The sequence below is a fragment of the Lissotriton helveticus genome, chromosome 12, assembly GCF_964261635.1.
Source record: "Lissotriton helveticus chromosome 12, aLisHel1.1, whole genome shotgun sequence".
NCBI lineage: Eukaryota > Metazoa > Chordata > Amphibia > Caudata > Salamandridae > Lissotriton > Lissotriton helveticus.
Genome location: NC_136073.1, coordinates 812,321,569 through 812,332,613, shown reverse-complemented (window position 1 = coordinate 812,332,613; position 11,045 = coordinate 812,321,569). Strand labels below are relative to the sequence as shown.

Below are 11,045 nucleotides of genomic sequence, written 5' to 3'. Positions count from 1 at the left end.
GAATGTGAACAGCAGCTCTGCGATTGTTCCTTATCCGTAACAAATCGTGCAGCTTCCCGATTGGGGCAGCAAAGTTATCCTCATATTGTAGTCACCTATATTACCGAAAAGTACTACCCATAACGTAACCATGTACCATGCTGAAAAGCTGTTTTCCTAACGTAGCCCTTGACAGCACTGAAAACTGATGGACCTACTGTAGTCTGCAAAAATGGTCATACAGGAGCCAAATGGTATTGATGAATGGTAGCCATCTATAGTACTGAATTTACTGGCCACATTGTACAGTGTTCACCTAAATCACAGGCCAAATGGTAGCTGCCTATGGGACAAGAAGTACTGTACTGTATAATGGTACTGGCCATACCGGAGGCATTCATGGCACTTAAAGGAACAGGCCATTGTGTTGTCACCAAGCAAATTGAAACGTAATAGCCCGTACACTACATCCAATGGTGCTGGTCGCACCATGGGAATGGAAAGTATTAGCGGTACAGAAGGGTAGAGCCCATGGCACTAGTCATTATGTGACTTCCTATAGTACTGCAAAGTACTTCAACACACAAAGTAATGGGTGGAAGGCTTCCAAATGTCTGGGCCAATGGCAATCACTTTGGCCACATTCCATGCATCAGTTTTTACCCTCTATGCTACTCCAGACAGGGACCAGCCATTTGCAAATCAGGCAACTCAACCCGAACTGCCAGGCCAGGTCCTTCTAGATGCTAACTTTGCTCCAAAGGAGGGAAGAGTAAAGAATCACTGAGTTCAGCTCAAAAATTCAGTTGTCCTAAATTCTAATTTCTAATGAATTCAAACACCCAAAACTAGGTGCAGAAAACATAAAAGGAAAGAAAAACTCGAGCTTGGAGACTGCGAACATATTCTAGGTGGAGAGAAGCTGTACTGTGATTCCCTCACCTCAAAGAAGTTCCCAATTTTTAGTAACAGTACCGGTGTCCACCCGGAAGAAAACCAGCCATGTTTTTTGTGCACCCCTTCCATTCCCACACCACCATCACAACCACAAAACAAGGTTTCTGATCGGATTTTATCCTGAGGGTGGCACTGAGAAGCAGGGAAATTGGAGTACTTATGCAGATGCCACCAAACTTACATTTCTCTGTTGCCTAGTTAGACAACTAGGGGGTTGAATATCCTTTGGTAGCAGAAAGAGACAGTTCTCTATTCTCTGAAGGAAAAACTAAGACTGATCGTATAGTATTGGCCCACTTGAGACCACAAGGCACATGTTGGCTAGCTATCTAGAAAATAGTGCCAAAGTAGTAGAGACTTGTAGAACAGCTCTCGTTGGTTACTAGAGGTTTATGACTCTTTTAGTTTTAAGCTTTTAATCATCTCGAAGTCTCATCTCGAACGGTTTCGTGAAGTTTTCACAACAAAGCAAATTACATTTTAAATGATTGTGGGATAGCACAGACATGCTGCTTAACGGTTGGCTTTCATTTTATGTACTCTTAAGATGGCAGAGCTTGGACAACACAGCCTCAATAGTCAGGCTAGACATTTTCAACAATGTCAACAACAAAGCGGAATGACTGCACCAACGTCATTCTACACCATTATGATTACAAAAATACTCTCAAGATGGCACTTTTTTGTCATGACAATACCTGTTGTTACTTTAGACAATTTGATGAGGGAATGGGCATATTACAATAACGTATTTCACACAATCCGCACGTTCCAATCCAATATTCAATGTGTAGCCATGAACCGATGCTCTCTAAAACCTGCACAAACTCACATCAGGAAGCGTTGTAACTAATACTGTGCACGAGGTCTAGTTAGGCACTACAATTAGATTTTTAAATGTCATGAGGTTCAAATAACTTTCAAAACCTGTACTTTTTTCTCCCAAAAAGTATTTTTTTTTGGTTGACAAACCTTGTTAGAGTGCACATCTGTCAAATAAAATGAAGACACAAACTGATTTGCCGATTACTAGGTCAACCGACCAGTATAAGATTCAGACTTCAAACATTTAAGGTCATCTACTGTGTTACATGCTACAGTAATCAAATGTGTACCTTAACTAACTAACCACCTGACTGATTATTAGAGGTTCTTGGGGGTCAAAATGCATGGAATCTCTATTAAATGGTGGGCAGAGCCTTAACAAAACAAATACGACATTAATCTCTTCATCTTAACATAAGGAGCTGAGGCAGACGCATTTAAAGATGTAAGCAATTAATTTATGGAACACTGCTTCACTCCCGGCGGTGCAACTCATTCTAGTTCTAAGAGTAGTTTGCCGAAGATGCTGTCTCTCAATTGTATGGGCATTTTTAGTACTTTTTTTGTAAATCCTTTTCCACAGAAAGTGATGTCTTCTAACTAAGTACAAAAAATCTACAGGCTTTACACAAAATATCATGCATGAAAGACGAATACCCATTGGCTCTCAAAGAAGAACCATAATTTATTGTACAACAATTTGAGAATATGAACTTTTTTTAAACGAAAATAGTTTCTTTAAAGAATATGTCCTACCTAATGTTCGCACTTGTTGAGCAATATATATATATATATATATATATTTTTTTTTTTTTTTTTAAAGAAGTGCCGTCTAAAATTGCATACAACAGTATATCTATAAGGCACAAGCCCAGCTCCTGAAATTGTTTCAATCAAGCGGAAATACCTCCTCTTAGAATCGAGAATTATATCCTATGTGGCAATAATAGCAGCATATGCATAAGGGCTTTTTCAAAGGATGTCTCTCCCCCGTCTTCATGTTTACGTGTAGCACTAGTACAACACATTTTATTTATTTATTTTGTGTTCTTATACCTCTCTCTGGTCAGCGCATGGACATCTAGAATGTAAGAAAAGAAGTGAAATGAGTTATCCAAGTAGGGAGAAGGGTCTGTCTCTCAAATGACCTGGTGGCTGGATCATAGGGGTGCGGTTAGGAAGGGGCAATATTAGGAGACAATACAGAGGGTAGGACTCCTTATTAAAATGCTTGGTGACTAAAGAGAGAGGGTGGGGGAGCTGTGGGGAGTGGCAACTTGGCTAGAAGTGGCACCTAAAGGACAATCCTGAGCAGGAAGGGGAAAAGACAAGTTTAGGGGAGGCGGAGCAACTGCCTAGGACAAGGGTAGGGCAGCAGGAATGGGACTAAAAATGGATGAGGAAAGAAACTCTGAGGGGTCTTCCCAGTACCAAACTTACAATTTGCAGGGGAAGCATGGCGGAGTATGTTACTCTGTTCTTTATCCCCAATCCATGGTACAGAAACAGAAATTTGGTGCCATCATGTCAATATTTCTGGAATACTGCTTATGGTGTACTTTAAATCCGAGATTTGACACTCCTCTCCTCCGAACAGAAACACACAAAGGTTAGCGCAACATTTGGTTACTAATAAAAACGGACTTTAATTACTACAGTCTTATCCAGTGAATTAAGCCAAAAAACCAACCAGGACGTAGTCCCCCAGTGCCTTGATGTCTAATCTTAGGAGACCATTTAATTCAGATAAACTGCCTTTACAGGCCCACATATTTGCCCATTAATCTGATAATATAAACATGATGTAACAGAAAATGTATAAAGATTATTGTTTCTTGTTCTTGATCACCGAAAATGAAAAACAGAGTAAAGATCATATCTCAAGTTCAGAAGGTTTCTGGGACGGAGGACGACAATCGAGAAGACATGAAGATAATAAGTCAAAATAATCTTGTTTCTAGAACTTTATTGCCATGATGTGGTCAACATCATAAACAATAATCAAAGGAATGTTACTTTGGAGTACGTCAAGTCTGTTCAGAATGTGGGTGGAAGGAAGGCTAATCTAGATAAACAGCAGCAGGTGTGATGCAGGGAGCCAGCCTCTGGTATCCGTGTGCCATCCAATCTAACAAGTAAGATCGCTCGAAGAGATGACCATTGGGCGGTATCCTGTCACTATGGTTACCAGCAGTTACTTTGCACCAAAACTACTTGATCATTTCAAAAGTCTCAAATTTACAAAGTCAATATGTCTTGCAAATCAGTAACCTTCAGTTCAAATAAAAAACTCAGAACTTTAGACCTCTGCTCAACAAGTCCTTTTTCGCTGCTTTGATCTGCTCCTGAAGCTCTTGCGCAGCATCTTCACAGTCGTTAAAGGTAGCCACACGGTAGCCAATAGTTGCCAGGGAGTAGCAGCCGAAAGCCACAAGCAGGTACACTGGGAGAGGCCAAATCACTTGCTTGTAGGTCTGTGGTAAGTCTAGCCCTAGGAGATCAAAGTTCAAGGTGACCCAGGTTGTTCCAAGCAGGGTCAGCCCAAACAGCCATTGTGCCAGTTTGGTCATGGTGATGACAGAGGTGTGCCCCGACACTATCCAATCCTTGGTATAAGACTGGAACAAAAAGGGAAAATAAACAAGAAAGGGTGAGTAACCGAGGAAGATCATATTCCTTTTTCAAAGGTCCTGTCATGTTCATCACTGGCTAGTAAAGTAAATAAAAGTTTCTTTCGGAAAATTCATTCCATAAAACTTACACAGAATTAAATAATGATTTAATTGCAATGTTACTAAATTGTTAAGACTAACTGCGTTCACTTTAAGGCCTACCATAGCATAACTCTCTTTAAAAACAATAAAGTCACAAGATGGCTCTCTTAGAAATAAAAAGTGGAGCAGGTCCAGTAACCACACCTAAAAAACAGAGTCAGACATGTGCAAAGGAGGCAAACTGTACAAGTAGTCCATTTTGGCCTAACCTAGATTTTAAGACCTTTAGCTTTCCTTATTAACCCGGTCATTAATAAAAAGTGCTTGAAGCAAAGACAATGTAAATAGTTGTGCTGTCTTTCTAGATTGCCATTGCCTCCTGGGATCTCCGGAAGCCATAGTACAAACAGAGTGGGCGTATCTATTTCCCCCTAGGCTTTGCTTATGCTGGGCAGAAGAATAATAGATGGTGTATAGATCAATTTGCAGCTGACGTACACATAGTGCATACGGATGAGTGAACAAAGCTCCTGTTTGAATTCCATAGGGCAGTAAATGACCCCCGCTCCAGTGTATCATAGCGACATTCTATTTATACATAAGGATTTTGCTAGTTGCTGGATAGGGAGGTCAAGAAAGGTTCATAAAATGGGCAGTCCTCGATAGACAAAAATCAATCTGTCAGCCTACCAAGTGAGGAACTGCGAGAAAGACTAGTGTATACGTGCTCCCAGTAGCGTTTTCTAGCAGCAGCTTAAAAGAAGCCTCCAACGAGGCGGGATCAGACAAAAATGATCCTAGGTCCAATTTTTCAAACCACTGGGTGATGTGTTCAAACCAGGGAAAAGTCAGGGCTTTGATGAGGACCAGCAATTGGCTAGTGTTTCCACTAGAGGAGGGTAAAATGTACTCTATGGCCATCTAAGGTACAACAGTAACATGCCATTTGTATAATGTGGGAGGGCAACATTAACAATTGATGAATGGGAGAAAAGGTGGGCTACCTATAGACAGTGCATTGTCTTTGCAGAACACACACACACACACGTGCTCTCATAACAAATAGTCCTTTAGGTTACTTAGTAGCTCCTTTAAACTATAATAACATTTATGATGAAAAACCCAAGGTCATTATGCGCTGTCTCCGTTTGAAAGATCGACACAGTCTCAAAGCGGTTTCCATTGTCATAGTTATCATTATTACATATCAAAACGTCCATTCCTGAGTAACCACATCCTAAAAAAAGAACATTTAGATCGCAATAAATATCTGTTGACCTCTAAGGTATGTCCATAATGTACACAATTAGAGATGTAGTCTATCATTCCGAGTTGCATTGTAAAACCAAATTCAATTTTATTATTACCATGTGGTAAATCTTCCCCCGTACCAACAGTCACAAGTTAAACCCCATGGGACGGTGAATTCCATTAGGGAATGCCGCTTTGCCTGACTAGTAACGAGAGCCTACAAGATGAAACAGGGAAAGAAGGGTGGAAGGGCTTTCACAAGTCTTAACACAGTGCAGACAAGCACGAGGCTGGCTCAAAACAGAGGATGACCACTGGGATAAATCCTACCCCTCCCCAAAGAATACCTCATGGCGCCCCTCCATAGCTCAAAGCGCAATCCACCTCTACATGCTAGTAAGCGCCAACCTTCCCCTAACCCAAAGGGCTATTTTATCAAGGACCCCCCTCCCTGCCCCCATGAACATCTCAACACAAAGGTACTTTCACATGACCCCTCAATGCAGAAGGCTCCTCTATATAGTCCCACTCAAAAGACTACCCTAAAATAGAATTTAATACAACTCTTCCCGTATTAAACCCAACAAGAAGACACCTTATGTGAACAGTACACTCCAACATACAGAGACCAAGACAGACTATCTACGTTCACCAACTCCAGTCAACCAAAATGCAATAGAACCACTAATTTCGTAAACCATAAAGAAAAACAACAAAAAAAACACAGGAACACCAAGGCATGAATATCAGACTTATAGAACGCATTGTCACTCGTAATTGATGGCACTGAGCTAGGAACCCTATGATCTCATACGAGAAGGCGCTGAAAGAGACATGAAACCACTACCCAAGCATAAATATGAAAGAAAATATCAAGTTGTGATCTGGAGAAATGACCAAAAACGAAAGCAGGATTCCATCCAGAATATAGGGTTTCTTTGCTATCTTTAAGATAATGCAATGCACCCACGCAGGAAGGTATGCAGCGGATTTTGGTCTACACAACCAACATTGTTAGGTATTACTGAATTTCCTCGGAGTGACTAAAGCCGTAGCAAGCTACCTGTCAATAGCAAGCTTACCACGGACTATGGCTCTCTAGCTCTGTGCTTTTTTTGATAATGCTGCATGCACTAAGGTTTTGCATGTCTTTTCTATAGGCTTTGGCTGCCAAGGACTGTCTGTAACATGCAGTCAGGAATTCTGCAGCTTTAACTGCCTTGTACTGCCATATGCTGTCAGGGATTCTGCAGCTTTACCTGCTGCCACATTCTATCAGGGATTCTGCAGCTTTACCTGCTGCCACATGCTATCAGGGATTCTGCAGCTTTACCTACAGTGTGCTGTCACACGCTGTCAGGGATTCTGCCGCTTCACCTGCCGTATAATGCTGCATGCTGTCAAGGATTGGGCAGCTTTGCCTGACGTATATTGCCTTATGCTGTCAGAGGTTGTGAAGCTTTACTTCTGTGGCCTGTCACATGCTATCAGGGATTCTGCAGCTTTACCTACAGTGTACTGTCACAGGCTGTCAGGGATTCTGCAGCTTTACCTACAGTGTACTGTCACAGGCTGTCAGGGATTCTGCAGCTTTACCTACAGTGTGCTGTCACACGCTCTCAGGGATTCTGCCGCTTCACCTGCCGTATAATGCTGCATGCTGTCAAGGATTGGGCAGCTTTGCCTGACGTATATTGCCTTATGCTGTCAGAGGTTGTGAAGCTTTACTTCTGTGGCCTGTCACATGCTAGCAGGGATTCTGCAGCTTTACCTACAGTGTACTGTCACAGGCTGTCAGGGATTCTGCAGCTTTACCTACAGTGTACTGTCACAGGCTGTCAGGGATTCTGCAGCTTTACCTACAGTGTACTGTCACAGGCTGTCAGGGATTCTGCAGCTTTACCTAGTGTGCTGTCACACGCTCTCAGGGATTCTGCCGCTTCACCTGCCGTATAATTCTGCATGCTGTCAAGGATTGGGTAGCTTTGCCTGACGTATAATGCCTTATGCTGTCAGAGGTTGTGAATCTTTACTTCTGTGGCCCGTCACATGCTGTCAGGGATTGTGCAGCTTTACTTTTGTGTGCTGTCACATAATGTCAGGGGTTCTTCACCTATGCATGCAATGAGGGATTTAACAGCTTTACCTGCTATTCACTGCCACATGCTGTCATGGAATCTCCTCCTGTACATTCATCAGGGATTCTGCAGCTTTACCTGCCGTGTACTGCCACATGCGGTCAGAGATTCTGCAGGTTTACCCTCTGTGTACTGTCACGGATTCCACAGCTTTACCTACAGTGTGCTGTCACGTGCTGTCAGGGATTCTGCAGCTTTACCTGATGCCACATGCAAACAGGGATTCTGCAGCTTTACCTACAGTGTGCTGTCAGGGATTCTGCAGCTTTACCTGTTGTGTGCTGTCACGTGCTGTCAGGGATTCTGCAGCTTTACCTACAGTGTGCTGTCACGTGCTGTCAGGGATTCTGCAGCTTTACCTACAGTGTGCTGTCACGTGCTGTCAGGGATTCTGCAGGTTTACCCTCTGTGTACTGTCACGGATTCCACAGCTTTACCTACAGTGTGCTGTCACGTGCTGTCAGGGATTCTGCAGCTTTACCTGATGCCACATGCAAACAGGGATTCTGCAGCTTTACCTACAGTGTGCTGTCACGTGCTGTCAGGGATTCTGCAGCTTTACCTACAGTGTGCTGTCACGTGCTGTCAGGGATTCTGCAGCTTTACCTACAGTGTGCTGTCACGTGCTGTCAGGGATTCTGCAGCTTTACCTACAGTGTGCTGTCACATGCTGTCAGGGATTCTGCAGCTTTACCTGCTGCCACATGCAATCAGGGATTCTGCAGCTTTACTGTAATGTATTGCCACATGCTGTCAGAGAGTCTGCAGATTTACCTACAGTGTGCAGTGACATGCTGTCAGGGATGTGAAGACAGTCTTCACATGTCAGTCTGCCGTTTTAGCCGATTGTTTTTCCGGCTTTATGCGGTCACACGAACCTATGTATGTGGCATAAAGTACCACAACATACTACGGACTTATGCTGCCATACAACAGGCTCACCCGCTGAGTTTAACAGGTCTTTCACACACTGCCTGCAAGTGAGCCTCATCTCTTGGTTCATAAAGATCCCCCCCCCCCCCCCCCCCCGGACATACACAGGACAGGTCTCTTATGGGTTTTCTTAAGCAGAACCATATGTCCCATCCTCCCCCTGAATAAACGGATCAAGCTGTGCTGAGACGCACCTGCAATAACCGACACAGTGTACCCACCTCCCTACACCGGATCTCTGCCAGCGCCACCTCACTGCAGTGCTTGTCGAGCGCCGTGACGTCATAAACATGCGACGCCAGCCAGGGACAGATATTTCCAGGTCTGGGTGGCCCAAGGCATGCCGGGAACTATAGTCCAGTATCCCTAAGCGTGACGGGTGTTGATGTTGAAACGTCACTGGCTTCACGCCGGCGCCGTTGTCATGGCAATCCTGAGCCGCTGCCCTGCAGAGCGGTGCGTTCACGCGCACATTCCTGCAAGGGAAAGAAAGCCAAGAAATGATAAATCCCCATGTGATTCTCCCCGGGAGAAGCCACACCACGCGGACAACGGCCCTGTTCAGAGGCGCCCCCACAACTCCCGAATCACACACCAGCGTTTCCAAAACCAGCCCTCCCACCTGAGACAGGGACTGAGACACAATGCAATTAAGAGGCCAGAGGTCGAAATGAGCTGAACCAAGTTCCACTCATGTTTTTCATTCCAATTCCAAAATTGTTCGTTTTTTCAGTTAAAGAACTTTCTTGAGGAGGCTTCTATGAGCAGGAAGGCTTCCATCTGTTATCTGCAGGGCTTGAAATGGGACGCTAAAGTGACAGGCCTCTAAAAGGGACCTGGCTCACGTAAGTAAGGGCTTGGCTCAAAAAGTAAAATCATGTAAGTAAGGGCTTGGCTCAAAAAGTAAAATCATGTAAGTAAGGGCTTGGCTTAAAAAGTAAAGTCAGGGGCATAGATTGGTCAGTAAGATTGGTGGGGGGGGGGGGGGGGTGAACTTCAGATTTTCCAACAATTAGTCTGACCTCTAAAGTTAAAATACATTATAAGAGGGCAGAGTGCATGAGATGGGCTTAAGGGGGAGTAGAAGGGGAGAAAAATGCAGATTGGTAGGGCTACTAAGCGAGGAAAAACACAGTATTTTGTAAACTTACCAACATTTATGAAGACTTTTAAAACAGAAAAATGGAGTGTGTGTGTGTTTTGTCTGTGTGTATGTAAAGATTCCTGGTGAAATCCAACAGACACCACACCATACCTGACTGAAAGCACTTGTCCCCAACTATTCACCAGAAAAGTGATTAGGGGGCAAACACCCCCTTCTGAAGCTACGCGCCTGAGTTAAGTACATTTTTATGATATATCTATCTACTTTGCCTGCTACCAGACCCATATTTTGGTGCAAGATTAAGTACAGCGTGAAATATAAACATGAACTAAATATTTCACTGGCATGGAATACTTAAACATTTTTCACATTCATTGTTAAAAAATCACTGTTATTTGGCATTAAATTTAAGAACATGAAAAAGTGGGGCACATTTCAATTTATTTTTTAGGTCTGGCCTAGACGAAAGCAAAGCGAAGCTTTGCTGTCTGGCGAGACAACTTATGTAGTTACTTTTCGGGGAATGTGGACAGCAGAGTTCCACGCGCTTTCCCTTGCCGAGATTGAACCTCGGGAGCGCGCACGTCGCCGTGCCTCATAAAGCCTCACTCACGCATGCGCACATACACAGGCATACACACACTGCATACACACACGCACCCCCCCTTAAACAGACACACGCGCACACAGACACACAGACAGACAGACACACGCACGCACGCACGCACACACACACTCAGACACACACCTCTCCTCTCCCTCAACACACTTACCTGTTCTGGCGGTGCTCGGCGGCGGTTCTGGCTCTCGGGCGGCGGTAGCGCTTTGCGGGGCTCTCTCACCACATGAGAGCCCTGCCTTCCCGATGCGCCCGGCCGCTCTTCACCCGGTCCCCCATCTCGGGACCGGGACTCAATCAGGAGCCTTCGTGGCTCCTCGGGCAGCTCTCTCTCGCTCTCGCCGCTATGGGGCGGGACTTCCGGTTGGGGCCGCGATGTGATTGGCCGGCTGCCGAACCGCTTCCGGGTCGTCGCAGGCAGCGCGGCGGCCCGGCGGGGATTTTTTTTTTTAAAACTTTTTGGAGAGAAACCTTTTGGAGATTTTCCCCTGACACAGAAGCCACAAGCGCAGGTATGACTAAGA

At 44.4% G+C, this 11,045-nt stretch overlaps 1 protein-coding gene across 2 annotated transcripts; it reads right to left on the bottom strand.

Annotated features, from left to right (window-relative positions):
• Positions 1 to 2,395: 2,395 nt before the first annotated feature.
• On the bottom strand, positions 2,396 to 9,134 carry DPM3 (dolichyl-phosphate mannosyltransferase subunit 3, regulatory). 2 transcript variants are annotated; one of them, XM_078669030.1, is made up of 2 exons: positions 9,019 to 9,134; positions 2,396 to 4,379 (listed from the first exon to the last, which is right to left on the bottom strand). In XM_078669030.1, the coding sequence occupies exon 2, from the start codon at positions 4,329 to 4,331 to the stop codon at positions 4,053 to 4,055; it is 279 nt and encodes a 92-aa protein (XP_078525156.1). In that variant the 5' UTR covers positions 4,332 to 4,379; positions 9,019 to 9,134; the 3' UTR covers positions 2,396 to 4,052. The 2 variants fall into 2 exon arrangements, with proteins under 2 accessions (XP_078525156.1, XP_078525157.1); XM_078669031.1 differs by having other exon boundaries at positions 8,992 to 9,050.
• Positions 9,135 to 11,045: the final 1,911 nt, after the last annotated feature.

Excerpts from the sequence above, each read along its gene's own strand:
- DPM3 (XM_078669030.1), bottom strand. The coding sequence starts at position 4,331 with ATGACCAAACTGGCACAATGGCTGTTTGGGCTGACCCTGCTTGGAACA.